The sequence below is a fragment of the Centruroides vittatus genome, unplaced genomic scaffold, assembly GCF_030686945.1.
Source record: "Centruroides vittatus isolate TY-2023 unplaced genomic scaffold, ASM3068694v2 contig_352, whole genome shotgun sequence".
In the NCBI taxonomy this organism is placed as follows: Eukaryota; Metazoa; Arthropoda; class Arachnida; order Scorpiones; family Buthidae; genus Centruroides; species Centruroides vittatus.
This window is the reverse complement of record NW_027122175.1, coordinates 375,299-402,646: the sequence shown is the minus strand read 5'-3', so window position 1 is coordinate 402,646 and position 27,348 is coordinate 375,299. Positions and strand designations below refer to the sequence as shown.

Genomic DNA, 27,348 nt, shown 5'->3' with positions numbered 1-27,348 from the left:
TCTTTGGTTGAAGTGCTGACTCTGACCGATTGAACTGAGATATCTCGTTTCAGCATTAGAACGTTTTTGAAACTAGATGGCACTAGTCATTATAATTTTGTAATTTTATATTAAACCTAACTTTTGAAATATAATTTTTTTTCTTTTTACATTTATTAATATATAAAAAAAAATAATTTTGGATGATACAATAGCCATGATTATTTTTTTCAAAAACGGGAAATTTTCATTAGGCATTGACAAAAATTCAACCTGGGTGTGACATGCAATGGAGAGAAATTTCAACATTGGATAGGTTAATTTCACTGAAAATGCCTTATAGTGGTGGCCGGCAAAGTTTGAACAATTGTGCTCTAAACCAGCGATACCAAAGACGATTGGAGAATGAGAACGAGACTTACTGTGAGCGTTGGAGTGATCCCACTTAGTAGTGATTCTCCGAGACATAGTCTTGTCTGAAATACGGCTTTGCCGTCTTACTTGTTTTTTCTTTTTTTTGGTAGCATTTTTAATGACTTATTTTTTATTTTTAGTATATTATTACATTCAAAAATATTATTAAAAGATAATCAATAGATTTGTTTAAAAAATGATATAATATAAATGAAAATATTATACTGTTTGATCTGTTATTAGATAAGAAAGTGACTGATCTTGTTTTTTGATTACTTAAGGATTCTAGATATTTAGAATAAGTAGATTCTCCCTTAACTGAACTAATGTGGATGGAGTGATTCAGATAATAGAAAAATCAGATAAGGGAATGTGATAATTTTTAAATAAGATTGTAACATATGTGCCTACTGTATATATAAACATGTTTATTTTGACTTTGATGTGCTTATTTTTTACGATTACAATTAATTTTAAAAATAAAAGATGTTTGTTTTGTTTTTGTTGATTCGCTGACAAACTGCTATATTTTGCAAATACCTCATCATTATCATGTCAGTGGTGGTTGATGCATTGTATTCTTCTAAGAACTTCAAGGCAATTTCAATAAAAAAATTAAAAAATATACACACTGCAGTATGGAAAGGTAAGATTGGTAGTGTACAATATTTTCAAAAATTTTTAGTTGCCTTTGATCAGTCCAGATATGGGAGAGCTGGATGTGGGAGAGTCTACTGTATTTAAAATTAGAAAAAATCCAACTCATTTTTTCTTATATTTAGATTTTAGTTTCTCCACCAGTCTTCCTTGTATAGTTATAACTCTGCTGTTAGCTTCAATTAAGCTATTATATTCTTTCTCATGTAGAAGATCTTCAAATTTAATTAGATTATTAAGCTTTGAATACCATAATTTATGCATTGTTCTAATTGATTTTTTTTTTTTGGTATATTTTGGTGTCATATCTGCTACCATTGAATTTGCTTTGGATAAGAGCAGGAAATGGCTAAAAGAAAATAACATCACCATTTTAAAGGCAGATAAAAATAAAACTGTAGTATTCATGAAGAAGAACTCCTATATCACCATCCTACAGAAATATATACAGGACACGGAATGTGAGGAGGTAAGAAAAGACTTCATCAACAAGCTCCAGTCAAGAGTCCATAAGTTTACACACACACAACTGGCAAGGAAGTTAGGACTAAGCTATGCAACAATAGCCTCACCAGCAGTTTTGAGACTATTGTCCACACCAAAACACATAAACAAGGGATGGAATTAAGACCTATCTTGGACAGAACCAACACACCCACCAGAAAAATAGAACAGAAGATTCATATGCTCCTGGCTGAACACCTAGAAGGCTATCGATTTGCAATTTCCAATTCCAAAACAAGTAATTGAAGCCATACGGAACTGTGAACCATCTGAAGAATCCTGGATCACCATTTTAGACTTTAAGTGCTATATCCGTCAGTTAAACTAGAGCCCTGTTTCTGTGGTCTACGAGATTGGCTCATTACTAAGATGGCAAACAATGCAGACCAAAAAACAAATACTAGAACTATTGTATATACTGTGTTATACATCATGCTTACAATTAGATGGGAAGATGTTCCTTCAAAAAAGAGGGCTGAAATACGTTAGTTTTTTCAATTTCTCAGCAACAAATTAAGGTGTTTTGTTTCTATGTTAGTATGACATTCAATGGTAGTGGATATGACACCAAAATATACTGAAAACCAAGTGCCATCCCAATATACATTCCTGCCAACTCTAACAACCCATACAAGTACAAAATTTCAGTTTTTAGAGTGCTTATCAGAAGGGTCTACACACACTGTAGCAAAGAACAGGACAAATGGGGAAAATAAGAAAAATAGCAGAAATTGCTGAAAATTACAGCTACAATAAAAGCCTAATATATAGAATGGCAGATAAACAAAAAACCAACTCGAAGTCCAATTAAATAAGATTACAGAAAAAGGATCCGCAACAAGATACATCTCCCTACCGTATAGCTATAACATATAAGTGCCCTATGCAGTCCCTATATCAAGAAATTGGAGCTTACACTAACACAAAAATAGCCTGCAGACGTAAGCCAGATACATTCAGTTTGTTAAGAAATGAGAAGGATTGGGTGGAAATCAAAAGAATGCCAAGAATATATAAAATTCCACTAAGAGATAACAGATTTAATAGAGACACCATGTATGTTGGATTTACAAAACAATCACTTAAACAACACCTCCGTGAGCACAAAATGGACATCGAAAGAAAGAAAAGCAATACCGCCTTTGCAATATATGTCAATGAAAATGGCATTACACCTAATCTACAACAAGTGGAAATGATCTGACAAACCCAGCATATAAACCAACTGCGAAATCTGGAGGCATTAGAAATTTTTCAAGTGGACTGCAAAGGCCTGTCAATCAATTTTAAAGAAGAAAAACAACTATTGAGAGCATGGCAGGCTATTTATGATGCAATGCTATAATAGCCGACGCAGGCGCACATCTTTCGGTGATTTAAATTTTGAAATTTTAAAAAATAAATTAGAAGATAGAAACATTGGAGACTAGAATGTTTAAAAATTGGAATTGAACCAGAAAAATTTGTAGAACACCTGAAGAAGACCCTAGAAATGGGTCAAAAACATTAGTGATACGTTCTAAGTATTACCCACAAAGCTATACAAGGTTAGTAAGATGTATTTGTATTATCGCTTTGTTCATTGGATGGATTTGACTAACTTTTTTAATTTATTCTTTTTTGAAAGGACTGTAAGTATGATCTAAGCTCTTTTTTATAGTGAATTAGATTATTTATACAATATGTAACTTTTGAGATAAAAGAGTTGTTATCCATTTTTCTGTCTCAACTCTATCTGAGATTAAACTTATTAGATCAACAGCAAACAATTTTTAAAATAATTATAAAAATTATTATGTATATTATTGTCTTTATTGTTCTTATAAATCCATTTTAATCTCTAGATCAGGTGTGGCCAACAGGTCGAATTGCCCCAGGTCAAATTGGAAAGAAAACTTTTTTCACGGGCCGAACGAAATATTAAAATTAAAAAACCTTAAATACAAAAACAATTCATTTAAGTAAATAAATGTTTAAATATATTAGTATTACATTTCTAGCAAAGCACACAAATTACTAAGTTAAATGGAATATCACTTGTATATCTTGAATTACTAACATACATTATTTTATGATAAATATTAATATTTTAAATTTATCATTTTTTTTATTCTGGCACTATCACACAGACAAGTACAAAAGTTGTAAATCTCTACAATAGAATTTAAAAAAAAAAACGAAGTATTGCGAATCCATTTGACCAATTATTGGAAGTTAAGTAACTAATATTGAAAGATTAATCGCGGGCCGCATAAATTCATTAAGCGAGCCATATGTTGGCCATGCCTGCTCTAGATTCTCTTCATTATAATAATACACTTAATAGGACAATATTTTTTAAAAAATAAAACAATGTTAAGTTAAGGTTAAAATCTGATAATCTACATTAATACTTACAAATATTGGCATATAAGCTTTACATATTCAAAGTTCACCACTCTTCCCTTCATGAACTACACCATCTATAATCAAATACTATTTTGTTATTCTCTGAAATAATTTGTGTGTTTGAAATGATGTTTGTTTAATTTCTTTTGTTTTATAGGTTGTTCAGTTACTACATATATAATATATAGAATTTACTAGGCTTATTTAATGTGGCATATCTCCACAAAATGAATTTTTTTTCTTTTAATACAACAAATGCTTTCAAATATAAATTAACAGACTTAATGAAAATATTAAGTTTTTAAAATGACAAAACTTTAATAGATTGAATTTTTTTTAATATCTTAAATACTGAAAACTGAATGAGTTATGAATTTATATTATTTTTAGTTGATATGTGATGAGTAATTCTAATATAGATTAAAGTTTTTAAAATATATTTATATCATTAGAAGTTTTAATTAAAATTTTTTTTTTGTAGTTGGAATGTCTAAAATTGATAGCATCACCAAGGTTTACAGATAAAAGAATTGGTTATTTGGGAGCTATGCTTCTACTGGATGAAAGACAAGATGTTCATTTACTAATAACAAATTGTCTAAAAAAGTAATTTTAGAATTTATTAATTATTTACAATATTTAATTTTATAAAATATGTAATATGAAAAAATTTATATTGTTTAAAATATATTTAACTGAATTCAGAACAATTAAGAGGAGCATGTGACATTTATATTTTCTCTCTATATTGAAGCAATATTTTTTTTTACATCAGTTGTTGTACTGTTGTATAGGTGTACAAATGAATACATGCATAATAAGAACTTTCAGAACAATGTGATTATTAGGTTATTCTTACTTCCTTATTTTTCTAATATTTACTTATAAATTATACATAAATGTTTTAATAGAAATTCAACAATATTTAGAATTAAATGGTTTGAATTTGAAAGCTGATAGTGTTTGATTTGAGTTTTATATTTCTGTAATTTCCACTCCTGATGATGATCAAAAAAGCTTGAAAGTACAGTAGACTCTTCTTATTGTAATAATTGAAGGGTTTGGATGTAAAAGATGGTAATTCATAAAAAGTAATGATATCAGTAACTTAAAAAGTGTACTTTTTAAGTTACTCTAGCTAACATCCATCTTGTGAAATGAGCAGGTGTCAATTTATGGTCATAGAGAGAAGGTAAAGTTAGTCAGAGATCCCTATAATTTTGCCTTTTAAAGTACAAAGAGTAACCTTTTACATCCAAATCCTTCAGTTTTGGTAATTGCCTAAACTGATAACATTATGTGAAGTAAGTAAATAAGACAACAATTGGAGGAAATTCTGGTTTTGTTGACTTTAACATTAAAAGGACAATCTAAAATAATTTAAAAATGTATAACTTGAAAACTTACTAATTATTATTACATATCAATAAGTAATTCATCCAGTATTGTTTGTCTGCTACAAACTTCAACAACAGTTAGCATAATACTAGCAAATTAGACTATTGTATTAGAGCAAATAATGATTAAAATGATTAATTTAAAGTACTGATTAAGACTAATAATAAGTTATAATGATTTCATGTTATCAGTTATATCTTGAGGCTGCTAGTATGAAAAAAGCATAAAAAGATCTATGTACTTGAAGATAATGATAATGATAACTGAATTCAGATTAGAAATAATTGAATAATTTTTATTATGTATTATACCTTGTATGTTTTGTAGCCTGCTTATTTTGATAATATTATCCATGATTACAGCAAATGAAGTCTACTTTATTTGAGAATTAAGGAAAGCATTCTAATGATTTCAAGAAAATAGGAAATGGTGGGCCTTGAATACTTAGAATTTAATCTAATTAAATATAAATTTGGATATTAATAAATAAATGAATGATATTCTGATATAGTTTGTTTGCATATCAACAGTGTCATAACAAGTATTGATTCTATGAAATTTGAATATGTAAAAGATATCAAGAATTACTATCTTACATAGGATAGGATTAATATTTTACAATTCATAATACAAATTTCCTAATTAATAATATAATAGAATATGCATGGGATAAGTTATAAAGCGGTAGTTGGAAAAAAATAAACAAAAAGTTTTGAACCTGCAATCTAATTTTTAGGATCTTATCTGATCTCAACCTCTAACGAATTGTCACCTCTTCAATAAAACCATTACATAGTATCGCCCCCTTCACTTTGAAAAAAATTTTGTTGGGTTTATTAGTTTATTTGATAATTATATACTTGTAAAAAATTAAACATTTATTTACTCAGAATACGTATTAGATTTTAATATAATTAACAAAATTAAAAAAACATAAGTATTAACAAATTTAACAAATATAAAAATATAATGCTTTTTATTGCAATGACAGTATTATTCACTAAGAATCCTCACTGCAACCTTCAAAATTCCGATGCCGAGGGCCGAGGCTAACGCCAAATTCATATTACATTGAATAGACTAGTAACTAGTATAATGTTATTTGTTTAATTATTGTACAATATAATGAATAAAATATCTAATTATTCGTAATATAATGTTTTACTATATCGCCCAGAAAATTGTTTTTTGTCCCAAAATATAAATTGTTACTAATTGCCCCCAACATGGAAAAACACTTACATGGGGCGATATCACCCCCGTTGAGAAACACTGGTCTACATGAGAGCACCAACTAATTTCCTATATGAGAATTGAATATTTTTTAATGAGAAGAAATTCTGGTCTCAAAAATACCAAATCAAAAGATTACACATTATTTCCTGATGATATACATAAAGAAAATTACTTGAGATGCCAATAATATAAAGGTAGGTTCTTAAAAAACTAGTTATTTTCCAACTTTGCAATTAATTATAACTTGTTTTTTTTTTATAAGACATATATTATCTATGATATGCTTAAAGTAAAGGATATACATTGTTGGCATACTTCCTTAATTTAAATCTTTAGCATTCTGCCTCAGATATTATAAGCAGATATATTATAATATCAAGAGTCACAGCATTGACCCTCTGACAAGTAAAAAAGTCACTGATCGACTATATATACAGAAATCTGAGTTGCTGATTTCCAGGGGTCAATGTTTCTGCCCCAAACGTCTAAAGTAATTTTGAATATTTCATTCGAAAGGTAATTGTTTTCTTAGGTAGTGTGTAAAATTTCAAGATTTTCTATAAAGTGATTGCCGAAATATAAGCAACTGAAAAGTGCAAAAATTGCCAAAACAGCTGTATCTTTTTTTCCTTCCTCTTTTTTTTCATTCAATGCTGCAAATGATTGTAGAGAAAAATTATTTGGTCTAGAAAGCTCAAATTTTAAACTTAAGCCTTTTCTCATGATTGGTGAGATGCATGCTTGCAAAGCTTCTGGGTTTATAAGTCAAAGTTCATGAAGGTTTCCCATAGAGCTATTTCAGTTTTATGGTTTAATTTTATGCTTGTAAGGATAAAATTGCATTGAAACAAATCAATTTTATTCAAATGTAGCTCAGAATAATCAAAGCTCAAATTTATACCGATTAAAAGGTTTTATAATAATTTTTCTGAACAGCATATTGAAAGCATAGGTTGGGACAGACAGAAGTGAATATTGGAATCGTTTGGTTGGCAGCACATTTGGTCAGCAATGTGTTTTATCGGCAGTCATCAATGTAATAATGTCTTGATGTAATAATACAATTATTAAACAGAAAACAATTGATGTCTAAACAAAGCTTTGTTTAGATATCAATTATTTGTTTAGATACCCATATTATTCTTTTTTACATTTCACTTCAAAGCGAAATGTAGAAAAGAATAATATGGGTAAAAATCTTGTGGGTACCTCTTCCAAGCACCAAGCTTGTCTTTTACCAAAGAAAAACTTCTAAGAAAGATTTTGATTGTCATCTAGATTGTCATAATTGTTTACTTGGCACAATTTTTTTACATCTCAGATGTTTTTGTTTGGATAATTAGTATCATGAGATATAATTAGAAGATGAATTAAGTCTTTTAGAAGACTACAATTGATATTCCAACATGCATGGACTATCCCATTAAATTTATGTTGCAAGGTAATGATAAATTTTATCATTTTTCTATTTTATTTTTGATTGACATCTTACAGATTAACTGCTATGAATATGTTGAGAACTTTGATGATTGTTATTATATAAAGAACAATATAATTTCATGTCATTGGAGTGGTGATGTACTATCATTGCATTTATTACAATGTGAAGATATATACACATGTTCCCTTAATTGTTTTGAGAAGTTACATTTCTTATAAACTATCAATCTCATATGTTATAATATTACAGATGAAAGAATATATTATTTTTAGTACATGGAAGTTATACAAAAATAAGAAGACTATTTTAATATTTATTTTAAATGGATTTTTTTAGAACAAATTATCTACCATTCATATACTGTTAATATTATATATAAACATCCCAAGAATCCGATGTATTAATAATCATCAGCCAAATTAATTGGACAGAAATTATGTAATTTCTAATTAATATTTGTAGCATAATTTCTGCTTGATTAATTTGGCTGATGGTTGGATGAATGTCAATATTACATTAAGATTTCACAAATATGAAAGATAAGAATATACTATCTGTAGCCAACTTTATTTTAATATATAAAACTTCAGCATTTGAAAAATTTTGTTAGAAAAATTAATTTTATTGTGTTTTTCATTTTTTTATGTATTTATTACAGTGATTTAAACAGCCAAACTCAATTTGTTGTTGGGTTAGCATTGTGTGCCCTCGGTGCAATTTGTTCACCAGAAATGAGCAGAGATCTTGCTGGTGAAGTAGAGAAATTGTTAAAATCATCAAATGCATTTATAAGGAAAAAGGTCTAAGAAAAATATAAACTTTTCATTTCACTTATAACATTAATTTATTTTTGTTAAAAATTTATTATTTTTATTTAGGCAGCTTTATGTGCATTTCGTATTATTAAAAAAGTTCCAGAATTAGGAGAAATGTTTGTTTCTTCTACACGCTTATTATTAACAGAGAAGAATCATGGTAAATTAAAAATTATTTCAAAACTAATTAAAATTTAATATTAAAGCCAAAAAATTATCTATGATTTTTCCATAAAATTACAATATATTTGAGTTGCTCATTTGCCAAATTGATTAATCTCACAAAACAAAAGATAGAGGTGTATTAGCTTTTGATCTGGAATTTCAGTAGTTCTGTGACAATTAGAAATTATATTTATGGATATATCATACAAGGGAAAACTATGTTTTTTTAAAGAGGAATCATCTGTATTGTTTCGACTGAAATGCATTTCGGGCTACACCCTTCATCAGTCTGCTCTAGAAAACTGTATATTGATGTGTACATAAATGAAATACCATACATTAATGCACAATCTGTATGTCTCTTCTTCACTTGCTGCAGCTTTCCATGGATTCATCCTGGAAAGACTGTGTAGTTATATAATAGAGAAATTGATAAAATAATATATATACTGTACTTTTTTAAAATTTAAATTTAAATAAACATTGTAGAATGTTTTATTACAGGCATAATTTTTATCTAATGACATACAAAATAATGATGATTATTCCAAGGATATAATATTTTTATATTTTTTGCATAACTAAGGAAGTTAATTGATTTGGCTGCGAGTGGCTCATTTAGTATAGTCATTTTGTTTTCTTACTCACAAATCATCTATAAAATGTAACCAATAAAAGATACAAATTATCAAGATAATACACCTTGATAATTTGTATCTTGTACCTTGTAATTGTGTTTTATTATTATTCCAAATGATATGTAAATTAAAATATGAAATGGCATTTTGATTAAAAGTACTGTATAAATTATGTTATATAATTTTATCTGTAGCTTATATTGCTTAAATTAAATATTGATGTCATGAAATTATCATTTAAAATAGTTTATAAATATATTATTAATTTATAATTTTTTTATTCTAGGAGTGCTGATTACTGGTGTTATATTAATCACAGAAATGTGTGAAAGCAGTCAAGATACATTAAATCATTTTAAAAAGGTAAAATTTATAAATAAGTTATACTAATATAGTAATAAAATTTAAAATAATAGATTAATTGAATATAATTGATAATTAATGAATAATAGAATTAAATCTAATTTCTTCTTTTATAAAATAACCATTATAAACTATAATTACAGAAAATCTGATTAGTGAATGAAATTCAAATTGAAATTGCATTTTAAAATTAGTATTATAAAATTAAATTAAATTTTCTAAATTAAACTTTATTGATAAATTTGCATTACAATTATCTGCAGTATTTTCTATATATATATATATATATATATATATAATATTTCTAAGAAGTAAAAAATAATAATTTAAAACTTAATTCTTGTTTATATAAATACAATTTAGTTTAAAATCAATACATGAATTATTTAAAAAATTTATTAGAAAATTCTGAAGATTATTTCTTGAAAATATGTAGAATGAAATATAGTCAGTATCTTTTTTTTTTTAATGAATTGTAGAATTCAGAAAACTGATTATTTCATTTTATTATTATTAACGTTAATTATTTTAAATCAAATGAATGTGAAAATTTTTATATGAATTCTGTTGTTAATAATTTTAACAAAATGCTACTTTATTCTAGTTTGGCTGCAGTTTTGGGGTTGCAGACCAATACATTCCTGCAGTTGTTTGTCATCATCAGTCTTTCATTAATTTTGAGAATGAAGTTAGATGAAAATCGAGGCCAGATATGGAAAGTTTAGGGCCCAGAAGGTCCGATAACTATAATGTATATGAACTTTCGGTCTGGACCAAAAGTTACATGATTTTTTAAATTAAAAGATGACTAAAAATTGCAGTTTGGCATTGTGGCAATGTCACTAATAATACATTTAATTTTTTTATATATACATACACATACTACTTAAACAAATGAAAATTTTATCTCTATATAAAGTATATATATATATATATACTTTAAAAAATAGTTATGCTTGAATACTTTGATTTTAATATTTCTTCATTTGATATTCATATCTAAGTGGTAATATTTTTAATAAATATAAGAATTATTTTGTTATCTCAATTATTTTTGTAGTTATTTATTAAAATGTTTTTGAAATTTGAATTTCATTCTTATGATAAATTGTTTTCAGTTTATTTTTTTTTTTATATACAGTTGAATATTTTTCCATTTATTATAATAAATTTTAATTCTTGTCATTATTGTGTTTTGGTCTCTTAAACATTATATAGTGCAAACACATGAACATTTGGCAATCTTCACTTTCAGTTTATTCACTTTAGTTGATACATGTACCTGTTTTTTGTACATGTTTTGGGCTTTTGTAAGGTCCCTCCTCAGCCAACTAAAATTACATAATACATACGAATTACAAATACTAATATACATATATAAAAATTTTTACAGTTGTACTGAATATACCTTGAGATCACTAATTTCTAAAAACTTAAATACCCTTTCCTTAAAATTCTTTATAAAAATCTCTATAAAAAATTTTTTACATTTTCATGTAACGGATGAGTCAGTTTTAATCATTTCCTAGTTATTTAATAAAATATTTATTAGTTTCCACGTTAATCAACAAAATTCCTTATAGATATATGAGACGTACCTTCACGTGTTTTATAGTTTTTCATGGCACGTACTCGAAGAAAACTTTTACACAAGACATCTATTTTCCGTGAAGTAGTATGGACTTGTCGATTCTTCATATTCCAAAAACTGATAAAGCTAAGATTACAAGTCTATTGAATTAAATTCGTTGACAATTCTTGAATTGCAAATGTAACCTATCTTGTTGTTTTTTTTTTCACTTTAATTTATTTTATCAATTATAATCTCTAGGATTAAGGCAGCTTATAAAGATGATGTACTAGGAAATTAACCAGAAAATAATATAAAGGGAATATGTACTAGTGACTAGTTTATAAATTTTTCCAAGAAAATACTCTGGTACACTGTCTTCATAAGCTGCCTTAATCCTAGAGAACTAGTTGTAATTGATAAAATAAATTAAAGTGAAAAAAGAAAACAACAAGGTAGGTTACATTTACAATTCAAGAATTGTCAACGAATTTAGTTCAATAGACTTGTAAACTTAGCTTTACAGGTTTTCGGAATATGAAGAATCGACGAGTCCATACTACTTCACGGAAAATAGATGTCGTGTGTAAAGGTTTCCTTTGAGTGCATGGCATGAAAAACTATAAAACACGTGAAGGTACGTCTCATATATCTATAAGGAATTTTGTTGATTAATGCGGAAACTAATAAATATTTTATTAAATAACTAGGAAATGATTAAAACTGATCATCCGTTACATGAAAATGTAAAAAATTTTTTATAGAGATTTTTATAAAGAATTTTAAGGAAAGGGTATTTAAGTTTTTAGAAATTAGTGATCTCAAGATATGTTCAGTACAATTGTAAAAATTTTTATATGTGTGCATTAGTATTTGTAATTCGTATGTATTATGTAATTTTAGTTGTCTGAGGAGGGGCCTTACAAAAGCCTGAAATGTGTACAAAAAACAAGTACAAGTATCAACTAAATTGAATAAACTTAAGGTGAAGATTGCCAAGTGTTCGTGTGTTTGCACTATATAGTGTTTAAGAGACCAAAACAATTACTGACATGGTTTCAAGATTACTAAAACCTTGTCATTATTCTTTAATTTATCAGTTAATCAAAAATACTGTAATTTGCTGTTCCTAAATAATGATGTAGAATGCATTTTTGAATTAGGTTAACATCTCCCTTTTCTTGTTTCTATATGTAATTTTCTAATGTTTCTTATGATCATACAAAATATTGCTAACAATTCAAACTATAGTACTGTACCGTACATTTGTTATAATGTTTTTCCACTTAGTAATATAAAAGTTTCTGAAATGCCAATAACTTATATTAATAATTATTATTAATATATTGTGAGTATGAAAATATATTTTTCATTATGATAAAATAATAATTTTATAAATTGTGCTTGTATTATAATCTTATTCTTCATGTGAATTGCATGAAAATTTGTAGCATGACTATATATACATATATGTATATTGTTTTATTATGCTTCAACATTTTTAAAAATATTATAACTTTTGAAATTATAGTTAATAATTTGAGATATGAAAAAAATTATTATATATACATTATTATGAAATATAATAATTCATAATTATATATAAGATGTTGCAAGACTATTTAAAACAATATTTTCTCAAAAAATTTCATAAACTACTTTTGTTTGTATCTTATTGTCAGTTTAAGATATAGAATGGTTGATTATTGCAATGCGGTTTATAACTGTAAAGCTGCCTAATTAATTTATTTTGTTTAATTAGAAAAATACTTTCTGTTAGCTATTTAAGGAAAGAATACAAAGAGTTGCATTAGAAACTGCATTTTAAGAGCTACAAACTCAAAATCTTAATGCAGTAATGTAACATGATAGTTCTGATGTAGAATGTGCAGTTTGTTTAAGAAAGTGTTTTATTAGTTAATGACAATTTTTGTTTTCAATTCACTATTATTTGTGCGCTACAGTTTCAAGAAACTTGTCATAGTTCAGCATCATAAAAAAAAGATGTATCATAAGGAAGCAGAGTTATATAACATAATTAGCATTAAAGAAAAAGTAATTTATGAGAAAATGAAAGGGCATAGTAATTTGAGACAAATTCATATGCTGACATTTAATTATCTGCATGTAAGTACCGAGCACGAATGATGTATTGAAGTCTTTTATTTATACTATTTTTGTTATATTATTGTCTACTTAGGACTTATTATACTGGTGTTTCTGTTTCTGCAAAAAGAGGAAGTCTTATTCAGAAAAAACAATCTTTATTTTCACTTGGTTTTTCGGGTGAAAGACTAGGTCAGGGGTCGGAAAGTGCGGCTCGCGAGTCACGTGTAGCTCTTTGCATAGACATTTGCGACTCTTCGGACATAAACTCCAATTTCACCTCATCTCAAGCAGCCTTATAACTTATGAGTTTATGAGATAGAGCCGCCGAACAAACTTCAACTCATACGGCATACTCTCTACCATTCTTTAGCCTGTCCGCACATGACCACTCGCATTGATCAATATGAATCGCATGCGAGTGGTAGCATTTAAAGCACATCTATATATATAACCTACTAAACGTGTGTCCGTCCATCCGTGTAACGTTATGTTGAAAACAGCCATTAGAGGCACCCCTGTTGTGTGTCATATTTCACACATTTAAATTACCAATATAAATTATTATTTACATTAACAGTATAAATTGTTATTATTCATTTGGCCAATAGCCAATAACAATATAAATAATAAAGTATATTTGTAATAGGAATTTATTATTGTCACGGAATGCCCGTAATGTGCACTAGGGGGCGTCCTTCAACACAGTTGGTCGGCGATCGGCCAAGCAGTTAGGCCTCGATGCGGCTCTCTGGTACTTTTGGTATCATGTTTCCATGACAATTTGGCACTTCTCACTTGACAAACTGCCGACCCCTGGACTAGGTGAATATAAAGAGTATTTTTCTGAATAAGACTTCCTCTTTTTGCAGAAACAGAAACACCAGTATAATAAGTCCTAATAATATGCTAAGTCCTAAGTAGACAATAATATAACAAAAATAGGATACAAAAGGACATAGAGGCAATTAAATTAATAATCTTTGATATATATAATTTCATTATTAAGTACCTGTTAAATAATCCATTAAGTTAAAAAATGAAAAAGCTTTTTCATTTTTTAACTTAATGGATAAAGAAAGTACCCTTTTAATGGGAGAAAGTTTTGAATTAATTTACGTATTAGAAAATGTTTATCATTATGTTTAGCTTATTTTTATTATTGTATCCTAAATCTGCAATTTTCAAATAATAATAATTTACAAAAAGATTTGTCTGAATACACTGGATGATTGGTTAACGAACACAATTCATTCCAAGACTTTGTTCACTATCCAAATTGTTTGTTAACAGATTATCAGTTTACCATAGATTTTTATGGGAATTTGATTAATTTGTTCCGGAGATCCCAAAAGATAAAAAATATATACTTTCTTACTATGTTTATTTATATGTAATAATAAAAATATATACGAGGCGTGTCTGGAAAGTAAGTACCATTTTGTTCTACTGCCACCCCAGCGGTAGTATCGCAGTTCAGCGCCTGCGCATATGTGTTTCTGGTTGATTGTCAGTCTAGTGATGCCATTATAGCTGGATTGTGTTGTTTTTCCACGTGTTAGTGAGCATTCAAAATGTTTAAGATGATTGCCGATCCCCAACTGTGAAGTGCGTTCTGTAATATGGTTTTTGAACGCAAAGAATGTTAAGCCAGTTGAAATTCATCGTCAACTTGTAGAGATTTATGGTGAAAATGTAATTAGTGATGGAATGGTGAGAAAGTGGGTTCAACAATTCAATGATGGACGCACCAATGTTCATGACAAAGCACGGAGTGGGTGGCCTTCTGTTGTCAATGGTGGTTTAGTTGCAAAAGTGAATGAGAAAATTCGTGAAAACAGACAGTTTACAATAAGATTGCTTTGTGATGAGTTTCCACAAATTTCAAAATCTGTTTTGCATGAGATTGTCACAAATTGCTGAAATTATTGCAAATTGTGTTCCCATTGGGTCTCCAAAATGCTTACGGATGTCCACAAAACGAAGCGACTTGGAAGTGCTTTGACATTTCTTACCCGATACAGTGAAGAGGGTAATGATTTCCTAAACAAAATTGTTACTGGTGATGAAACTTGGGTTTGTCATGTCACTCCAGAATAAAAACAGCAGTGGCTGTCTTCACTGGCGGCATCTTTCTTTGAAGAGGGTATAGACAAGTTGGTTTCCCGATATGACAAATCTCTGAACAATGGTTATAACTATGTAGAAAAATAGTTTGACATGCTCTTTTATGTAAAAATAAATTTTGTTTTGAGAAAAAGATTTTTTATGCGAGTTTTTCCAGTACGGTACTTACTTTTCGGACACGCCTTGTATATAAACAGTCTTGCATTTTTATTAGTCATGTTTTTTTCTGTTTGTGGAAGTTAAAGAATCTGTCTAATGTTGATTCCTTTTCTCTCTTTAGATTTTTCAGAAGTAATTAATAGCATTGTGATTGTAGAGATTTCTAAGCGTATTAACCTCAGCCCTGTTTGGATGCCATTCTAAGACTGTTGTTCTGACATCCTTCCACTTCTTCAAAAGATGTTTAATAGCAGATGTTTTCATTAATTATCTTTTTCAGAAGAAAACATATCGAGCCAAGTTTCTTGGTGTTCTTCATTCAAAAGTTCTTTGGCGTTCTTCTGTTGTCAGATCTGTTTCAGGATTCGTTATGAGCCTTTCTTTCTTTATTTCTCAGATGTTTAATTTTTGCTACTCCTTTAGCTGCTTGAGTCTTCTTGATTATACAGTATATTTCTTAGATAAGATTGAACTGTGGAGTACTGTAGACCTGTTCAAGCCATACTGTCCAGCAACATCAGACTTCTGCCCACTCTTTGCTATTATACTCTCACCTTTCAAAAATAAAAATCAATGCAAAACTTAAAGAGTGCTGCCTGACAGTCTTGCAAATACTATAAAGAATTGTTTCTGTCAGAAAAATAAAAGGCTGGAATTACAGGGGAGAGTTTCAAAGTTTGGAGGAATACTATCCGACCATTATATACTGGGTTGAGCATCAAAGTCAACATCTCTCGTGCTCCGAAAAGTTTCAAATAGTTGCCTGAAGACAAGAGAAGACCAATTGGTATTCATTGTTTTACGTTGCTTCTTCTTGTGTTTGTTCTGTGAGGTGTTCATTGTCCGAACATAAAAATCTTTTGCGAACGTGTTCATTATCCAATTTGATCGTTAACCGAACTGTTCGTTAACCAATCACCCACTGTATATGCTAGAAATTATCTGATTAAATTTTCCTGCAACATCTGTACATAACATAAAACATTCAAAAAATGAAAATTTGAAGAATTAAAATTAGATCTAAAAGATTATTATTATTTTTTGGGTGGGTTTACACATAAATTTGATTTTTTAAATTTGCTTGATTTTTGTTTTAATTCTTTTATGTGTATTATTATTTATGTATGATGATAAAAGAAATTATATCACAAAGAAATTTAAATTTAAAGAAATCATAATATTCATTATGACTGCATAAAAATGAGATATAAACTAGGATTTCTGTTGGTTTTCATCCCATTTTTATTTTAGGAAAATTAAAAAATAGTTTAAGTCACTATGCTTGTTACTATTACATAACTTAACTTTTCAGAAAGTGTTAAAGTGCTGTGTTTTCTGATATAGCATGTTGAAGTATATAATTATATGTAAAAAATAATGTCATACAATCTGAAACTCGAAATTTAATATATTGGGTTGTTCAGAAAGTAATTTTGTATTTTTATTACTAGAGGAATTAGATGTATTTTTACCAGCATTTTAAACCATATTTTCATTATATATTTTGACAGTTGACATTTTAATGCTTATTTGTAAAAAATTTTGTTTGATTCTGTACAATTTTATTTATTTATTTATTTTTTTTTTGGTGTCCCATCAAATATGGAAAATCGAAAGCATCATTTTTGGCATATTTTGCTTTTTTATTACCAAAAATCAAAATGCTGTTCAAGCAAGAAAAAAATTGTGGTATGGAGATGATGTATTGAGAGAAAGACAGTGCCAAAACTGGTTCACAAAATTTCATTCTGGCAGTTTCAATATTGAAGATGCACAATGTTCTGTATGGTCAGTTGAAGCCAATGAAAACAAAATAATGGTACTGATTGAAGCAAACTGCCAAATAACAACATGTGAAATCACTAAGAAATTAAATTTGTCGAATTGAACCATTTATGATCACTTGAAATGACTTGGTTTCATTTCAAAGTTTGATATATGGGTTCCACATGTTTTTAAAGAAAGAGATGATCTCTTTGGTGGGATTTTAAGGAATTTTTTTTTTTTTGAGCTTCTACCAAACAATTCCATAATTGATTCAAAAGTGTACAGCCATCAAATAAATAAATTAAGTGATACCATCAAACCGAAAAGACCAGAATTGATGAACAGAAAAAGTGTATGATAATGCCAGATCTCACACAAGTTTGGTAACTTATCAGAAACTGTTACAGCTTGGATGGAGTATGATACCACATCCACCATATTCAGCAGATCTGGCACCATCGGATTATTACTTGTTCCGGTCTTTACAAAATGTTTTAAACAGTAAAAGATTTACTTTAAACGAGGATGTCAAAAATCACTTGGATCATTTTTTATAAGCAAAGATCAAAACTTTTATAAACATGAAATCATGCTACTATCAGAAATATGACAACAAGTATTGGACCAAAATAGTCAACATATATTTCAATAAAATATTTATATATTATAAGAAAATTGTTTTTTTTTTCCCATGAAGAAAACGAAATTACTTTCCGAAACAACCCAATAGAAATTAATATTGTCATTTCATTACATTTATGTAAAACAAGTTAAAGAACAAGTAGTTATATTTTGATTAGATTACTAATCTAAATTATTTAATTACTAATTTGCTTAAAGATCTTTTTTAAATATTTATATGCATTTATAATTATTTTGAGTATTTAAAACATGAGGATTTCATTTTTAAGATGATAAACTTTCATTAATTTTACAAAACTTTTGTCTATTTATTATTAAAAATCTTAAATTTAGCAAAATTTTTGCTGCAGAAACTTGTTAGTTAACATTAAATAAATATTAATAATATTTTTTAAGTAATATAATAATATACCAAGTGCGTTATATTTTATATATAGAATAAAAACAAGTTTAGTTTGAAGAAATAATTACTGCAGTGTGTTTACTTATTGTATAATGAAAGAAATTAATGCTTGACATACATGAAATCATTTGAATTTTGTATTAAGTTTTGAGTTTCAGAAAGTGGATAGAAAAATTTCTATATTATTTACAATTTATAACAATGTTTTCATTGATAAAACTCATTAAAAAAAAAAAAAAAGAATTTTAAAAGAGGAATTTTAATTTTAAATTTTTATAGCTTACATTATTAAAATATTGTAATTGTTTGCTCAAAAAATAAATAAATAAATAAAATTAATTGAATGCTTTAAAATGTAGATTGAATAATTTAAATTGCATAGGAAATTCACATAATTGTAGTGTTTCATTAAATATTTTAAGATAAAATTATAAAAAAGAAAAAATGAAAATTTAAATAGTATATTGAACAATGAATGTACTTGTAATTAAAATTTAAAATGCATAAATTTACAATAAATTGCTTATTTAGATTTCTAATTTTATGTATATCAAAATGCTTAACATATTTATGAAGTTTGACTTTTTTTTAAGTAGTATCATATATAGAAATTATTTTAAGTCTTTGATTATGACTAAGATTAACACTAATTATATCTCAAAATATTAATTAATAATTTCAAATAATAAATTGCCAAATTAAAATATATTTGCTTTTTGGAGCTATTTTTGTTAAACATTTGAAATTCTTGCATTGCATTAAAGATTTCTTTAATAATAATAATAATTAAATTTTCTTAATAAAGATTAAATTTAATAAAATTGACAATTGTAAGCCCTTGGATTAAAATTATATTTAACCAGTTAATTTAAATAAAAAAAAATTCAACTATATAAAAATTCATATTTTCTTTTTTCTCTGTTATACTATGTTATTCTGCAATCCTGATGGAAACAGTACAATGAGGTATACTTTTCTTTGAATATGTTTTAATATTACAGAAATTTTGGAAATGATTTTAATAAAATCATACGCTTGATAATGGCACATACGGATTTGCTTATATTTTCATGCTTTGATAACAAGCATGGAAGTTTATCAAAGAAACTCTTACCTGAACTCTAAATAATTCCTGCACATTGCTTGCTTTGATGAATATATAGTAGAAATTGAAGAATATATTTTTGTTCTTGATCAATAGTGCATGATAGAGTAGCTTGTGATTTAATATAATAAAATTATGTGGTTATTGATTATTTAATTATCATGAATAATGATTGAATGTTACAGAAAAGTATTTTTCACTATCAATTATAGCATTTTTAACAGATTAATAATGTTTTCTAACTATGAAATAGAGTATTTGTTATATTACCATTAGATTCTTTTTGTTTATCTTCTCTTATGTTCAAATAGGAATATTGAAAGCATGGTTTTTGATTTTCATATAAATGCTTGAGAAAATATATAATAATCATTAAATTTCCTGATTGTTCTCAATATTTTCGTGATTATTTATTATTTTCATTTACAAGAGTAATGAAATTTTATTTAAATCTTTCTGTTAACATCTGTTCAAATAATTATCAATAACTAAATGAATTTTATATTATTTTAAGGTAATTAACTAATGCTAAAAGACAGCTGCTTTATTAATGATAACTTTCAATCAATATAAATATTATCATTACTTTTCTAGATAATTGCTAATTTGATTAACAAAAAGTAATTAGTAAAAGGTTGATTGCTTTCATTTGTTTTTCAGTTTAAAATAATTTTGTTAAAATTAAAAGTTGGGAAAAGTAACTGTTAGTCTGCTTTGAATCAGTTCGGTATATTATGTATTTGGTTATTTTTTTATTGATGTAGAACAACCAAATATAGACTGTCAATTCAGTAATACTGTGGAATACTTTCTTCTCTGAATAAAAGAATTTTTGTTGAGATTTGAAAATTTCTCGTTAAATTTCACTCAAAATTTTGATAATAAATATAAAAGTTTCAATATATGTTTTCTGTTATGTATATAGGAAACAATAGTAGCAATCTATATATAAAAGGTATCCCTTGTACAACACTGTTTCTCTCTAACACAGTTTGAAAATTGGGGATATTTCTCATACAACACAACTTTTGGTTTTGCTCTAACACAGTTTTGGAAATCCTCCATACAAAATTTCACAATTTTTAAGTGCAGACTTTCTTATTAAAGTAAGCACTTGCGTCGTCTTAAATTTACCCATGGATTTTACAATATTGAAATTTAAAATTATTTTATGCTTTTTGTCAGGTTTACTTTAATGAAAACTGATAGAACAAGGAAGAAAAAAAATTGTACTAACTTTCATATCGACCAGATGTCATTGTTATCACTTTCAGCTAGCCATTAAGATTGTCACTGTCTTTTCTTTTTTATAGCCTGATTAATCTTTGTATTTAGTAAAGTTTATTTAAACATTTTTAGGTAAGTGTTATTAAACTTTTTTTAACTGTAGATATTACTTACCTTTGAATGATTACTTCATTCATAAAAACGATGAACAAAATATAGCAGTATCTCAGTACTCAAACAATTTGGTATTTGAACACAAATTCTGGAAAAAAGTCACTGAAAAAACTTGACCGAACAAACTCAACCTGCTAGAACAAATTTTCGATTAATAACATATTTTTATTTTGTCATCCATAAAAAATTTTTTACAATAAAAATTAAAAAAATATGAAAATGTTGCCGATACTTCTGATCGAGATCAACAAAAAGCTGAGATGACGTTTAACTAAAATTAATATTAACGCATAATACATACTTTTAATTGTGATTATTAGTTAATTATTGATTGCTTTAACAAACATGCATAGTAACAAAAAAAGAATGGTATACTTTTGCTAACTTCTGAAACGTAACCCCATGTTTTGCATTAGTCCTTTGCTTTGTATAGCGCAGCTTCGCATAACATGGCACTTTTTCAGAACACAACTACCGTGTTATACTAGGGATATCTGTATATGTACAGGGGAATTGGACCAATAGGAGATGTGTTAGGGTGAGTAAGAGAAATTTCTTGTTGGTTTTTGAATGGATATAAAAATAAGGTGTACCTGTTGTGTTTAGTTCTCACTTCTACTCCTATTCTTCATAATACGGTATAAAAGAAAAATACGTTGAGAGGAGGAAAAATTTACCAGTTCAAAAATAATGGGGGATATGTTTCCTCTATTTTGTATAAATTGATGCTCATGATAGGAAATAGTTTCATTAATTGAATTTTAAGTTTCAACTAATAAAATAATATTAAAAAATTCAAGTACTAATTTAATTCACTAGAAATAAAATTAAATAATGTATTAATTTGTTTTATAAAGTTAATAAAATAAAAGTTATAACAAATTTAATAATTAACAGTTTAATAAGCAGATATTATTAATAATTATAAAGAATATAATAAGAATTTTTTTTGATATGCTTGAAATATAATTGTGGATTCTGAATAAGATCTTTCAGATAGAAAGGAAATAATCTGTAATTTGTAAGAAATATCAAACTTAAATTATTTATTTTTATTTTGCCTATTAAAAGCTTATTTTGCTTTATAGGTATTTATTTAAAAAGCAAAATTACATTATACTTTAATTAAGCTAGTTTTTATTAATAAAATGTTTGTATTTATTTATTGTTATTGCCATGATAATAATTTAAAAATTATTGTATGTAAGTTGGAAAGCATTTATTTTTTAATTCTTGTTATGTTTGATTTGCATTTTTAATTCTCAGAAGCATGGAGAATGATTATAGCATGCAGATTTTTAATCAATTATACATTTTAATTCTTACAGTTTGACACAAATTTTCTTGCACTTACAGTTGAATATTAATAAAATTTTTTGCATTTATGAAGCTAATAACTATAATTGATTAATAAAATAATCAAATTTTAGAAATTAATATTTATCTTTGCACATAGATATAGAATTTTATATTTAACTTGACACCATCATTTATAGTCATTTTATTTTAAAATTTTCATTATATTTGAGCAATGTCTACTCTATTATATTGACAAGCACTTTTAATTTTTTTTGTTTTTTTTTTTTTATTTAGGAATGTGTTATATATTTAAATTGAACAATTTATTTTTCTTATTTATAGCTTGTTCCAAATTTAGTGCGTATCTTAAAAAATCTAATTATGGCGGGTTATTCTCCTGAACATGATGTTTGTGGTGTCAGTGATCCTTTCCTTCAGGTCAGTACTTTGAAAAACATAAAATATATATATATATATATACACACACATACACACACTATATTATACATATTTTATTATTATATTATGTAATATATTTATTTCATTAAAATTAATAGATGATTAATAAAATTTATATAAAAAATCACTAATTTTTAAATTTAAATTTTCATAATAAAATATTTATTTGAAATTATTAAATATGTACAGTCGATTCTGGTTATAAGCCTGGTCAGTTAGTAGGACACATACCATGTATTAGGACAAAACATTCAAGAACAGAATCAAATCCTATAATGCAAGCATAATTTACTTTGTCTACTGGTTTCATAATGCCACTTAGTAGCCATGTTGGCACAGTACTTTTCTTGGAAACTAAACAAAAAAGACACGAATTTGGATATTTTCAGCTTTTCCGAATGCGACCATCTGGTTTCTTTTGTCAGTTGTCAATCATGATTAAGAAACACAAGAGAGCTTTTAAGAGTCAGGCCTTGTCTTCCCCTTTCTCACTCAGTTATGTTAAATTGGCTAGACCATTCATATAGACCACATGTTTCAACAAGGTGTGTACTGCTGCCATACAAAATGACAAGAAATTCTTGGAAATTCTTTATTCCCTACCTCACGTTCCCATCTGTAAAAGAGGTCTATTGAGTAGGGAAAAAGTGATTCAGGTTTCCACTCATTGGAACTCATTTTCCAGAGGGGGTTGGTTAGTGTGAGTCATCCTGAACAAGTTGAGACAGGTATGCCAACCAAGGCAGACCCAAGGGAAAGCTACTGACCCAGCTCAGGATTGGTCGGCCAATAAACCTTGAAATTGGATATAAGTCAGCATAAACGTTCAAAGGAGGAGAAGAAAGCAAGGCTTTAGACTATGTTCTTGGTAGCAATTGAGAAGTATTGCTGTATGTACTGTAAATAGTGTAAAATAAGTGGACTTAATCTGAGATAAACAAGTCTAAGGTGTTCTTTCTGACAGACCACAAATCCAGAAGTTGAACGACACAATCCGAAATTTACTCCACCCCACTTATTTTTGTGGCCATTAATTGTCTGGAGAGCAGTTTGGTTCCGCAATGTTCGATTCAAGATGATGTGGATGGAATTGATGCTTGCTAAGAAAATTGATCTGCTAGATCAAATCAGAAGAGCTTCGCACCAGCTACCAGCAACTGGAGGAGATGATGGGTATGTCCACAAACAATCTCACACTTGATGAAGCAGTAAGACAAACTTCAAGAAGAATGGACATCCTGCAAAGGAAGCCAAGGAACAGTCTGGAAACTGAAACGTGAGGGCAAGGATCCAGAAGTTGACAATGCTCTCAATCAATGGTTTGCCACTGTAACTGCAAAAGGTGTTTGTGTCAGTGGTCCAATGCTCAAATGTCAAGCAGAGGTCCTTGCTAAGAAACTGAATTACCACAATTTCAAAGCAAAAGTTGCTTGGTTGTCTCAATGGAAATGGAGGCATGAAATCAAATTTAAGAAACATCATGGTGAGAAGGAAAGTGCTGATGCCACAAGTATAGATGAATGGTAAAACACTAAATTGCTCACACTTCTGGAGAAGTTTTCTCCAGTTGACATCTACAATGCAGATGAGACTGGACTTTATTATCATGCTACGCCCGATGGCTCGTTGTACTACAAACACATTGCTTTATCTGGTTCCAAGAAAGCAATGGATTGCATAACTATGTTGTGCTATCAAACTTGTCAGGTGGCAACAAATGAAAGCTGTTGGTCATTGGGAAAAATGCAAAGCCCCAATGTTTTAAAAGTCTTTGAATGGACATCTTGCCAGTGTTTTGCTGTTCAAACAAAAATGCATGGATGAGTTCTGAACTTTTTAAGGAGTGACTTAAAACGTGGAATCAAGAGCTAGGTCGAAGCTCAAGAAAAGTTGTCTTGCTATACCATGGACAACTGATAAATTTTATTTTCCAATAATTGAAGATCTACTAATGTCATCTTCAACTACCATCAAAGCTCAAAGGTCAACATTTTACAATCATTCCAGTTCCTAAGTGACATTTGGCAGAAGATAAGCAGTAAGATGATTTAAAACTGCTTTGGTCACTGTGGTTTCAAGCACTTGGACTCAGCAATGCAAGCAGTGGCAGCAGACAGCAATGAGAATGATGTTAATGCAGAAGTGCAACAAGTTTGTCAATAAAATGAATTTTTACAAGTTGATGACAATCTTCAATACCATGAAGAAAATGAAGATCTGGAAGATGGGATTGTGGTAGAAATCACGGCAAAAACATCAAAAGATCTCAGAAGATCAAGAAAGTGATGAAGATGACATTCCTGAACCTGAGCCAGTAACTAGCCATGATGCCAGAAAATTCATCGATGGACTACCGTGCTACTTCATGCTGGAAGGCAATGAAGGCAGTCCTATGTCTGTACTGGATATCTGTGCAGATTTTGTTTCAGTGCAGTCAATCAAAAGAAGGCGTCAGGCCACACTGGACAGATTCCTATAATAAATCCTATACTTAATCATTCTGTATGAAACAGCATAAGGACAGTGCATGTGAAATTAAAGATTAGCAAGAGAATCTTCCCATTTTCTAGTTTGTACTGCAATGAATTTTTTGTACAGAAATAATTTCTCATCATTAAAATTGTTTTATTGCATTCAGATGTTTGTTTTATTGGTGAGAACACGCATTGACATAGTTCTTTAACATAACTCATTATATTGTATCTCAGTTGCATAACTTATTGTGATGTTCATTTTGTAGCCCCGAAAAGTTTTGGTCCCAATGCTGTGCTATTAAGCAGAATCAACTGTATTATTGAAACAATATACTGCACAATATATTGAATGTGTGTATTGCTCTACAAATGGCTACCTATTAATCATTTTCATTACTTAAGTTATAAATGTTTTTATAATTTGAATGAATGCAGCATAATTTTATAATTTATTATTTAATTTTATTTAACATTTTATTCTTGTTAACAAATACTGTAGATATGAACATTTATCGTCTATATTAGTAGATGCAGTATTACTGTTTTGTTATATTTTTCTCAAGGAAATATTTAATTCATGAAAAAAATATTGAAATGTCTTGAAAAAATTAACAGAGTAAAAAAATTATTTTTAAAACATTAAAGACAATATATTCATTAACTTTTTCTTGACTCTTTGCTACGCCCCCTTGTTTACATTTATTTCGTAAAACGGCCGAGAGCAATATAGGTCAGTCAGGCGATATTATTTTAAAAATTCAGCAAAAATCAAATTATCATTATATTTATATGAAAAAAATCACATACATTTATTAATATCTTTAGTTTTAAATATGATATTTTTCAATATATTTTATTAGAAAAATTTATAAGAAAAAAAAAATATATATATCAGAACTGACTTTTAAACTTGATAATTTGTAACTTTTTGTCAAAATTAACATTGTCTAGTTACCTAGTTTTCTGCTGGCTCTGAGCCAGGAAGATGTAGAATATTGTTTTGTACAACTCGATATAACAATTATGCATGTATGTTTATTCGTTGTGAAATCATGCACATTATATCAAACATATGTTTGAAAACAAAACTCTATTCTGCTACCAACTAATATAATGAACTAATATACTTTATTCACTTCATATCGAACAAGAATATAAATTTTTGTAATAAACATATGATTACCAGTAGTAATAGATGTAACATTTGCTGATATTTTAGATTAAAATAAAAATTTAAAAAATATATAAAATATCAGAACTGAAGGTTACAACTTGAATATTTATAACATGACATATTATAGCTGAATAAACTTATTATAGTAATATTATTGCATGAATATGCTAAAAATGAAATAAAAAATTATCAGGAAATGAAAAATTAAGAAAAAAAAAGCATTAATTAAAATTTTTAAGTCAACAAAACACCACCTGGACAAAAATATAAGAAACAGACAATAAACAAGATGCTGCTATCAAGTGTTTTATAAAAATCGATTTTTAACAGGGTTTCGATGAGTTGGTACCCTGGCCTATTTGCTTAACAATTGGGGTTGCGACAGATCAGTACCCTGGTCAAGAAAGAGTTAATACAGTCCATAAATAATTCTTTTTATCTGCTTATTGGATTCACAAAAAAACATAGTTTACTCATATTACTAAGCACTTTTGGACCTGAAGATGTAGATCAGTGTTTCTCAACCTCTAACAAATCGTCGTCACCTGCGATAAAACCATTACCTAGTATCGCCCCTTCAATAAAACCATTACGTAGTATCGCCCCTTCACTTCGAAACAAATTTTGTCAATCAGCTAATCAGGACTCCCGAATATTATAATTC

The 27,348-nt window shown here is 27.9% G+C and overlaps 1 protein-coding gene across 4 annotated transcripts in view; it reads left to right on the top strand.

Annotated features, from left to right (window-relative positions):
- LOC136974653 (AP-1 complex subunit gamma-1-like) overlaps nt 1-27,348 on the top strand; it is an 81,413-nt gene that overhangs the window by 15,385 nt on the left and 38,680 nt on the right. For all 4 annotated transcript variants that reach the window (XM_067269584.1, XM_067269587.1, XM_067269585.1 and 1 more), the window contains exons 3-7: nt 4,424-4,548; nt 8,676-8,817; nt 8,896-8,992; nt 9,922-9,998; nt 22,920-23,015. In XM_067269584.1, the coding sequence (XP_067125685.1) occupies nt 4,424-4,548; nt 8,676-8,817; nt 8,896-8,992; nt 9,922-9,998; nt 22,920-23,015 (537 nt within the window). The remainder of the gene's footprint in view (nt 1-4,423; nt 4,549-8,675; nt 8,818-8,895; nt 8,993-9,921; nt 9,999-22,919; nt 23,016-27,348) is intronic.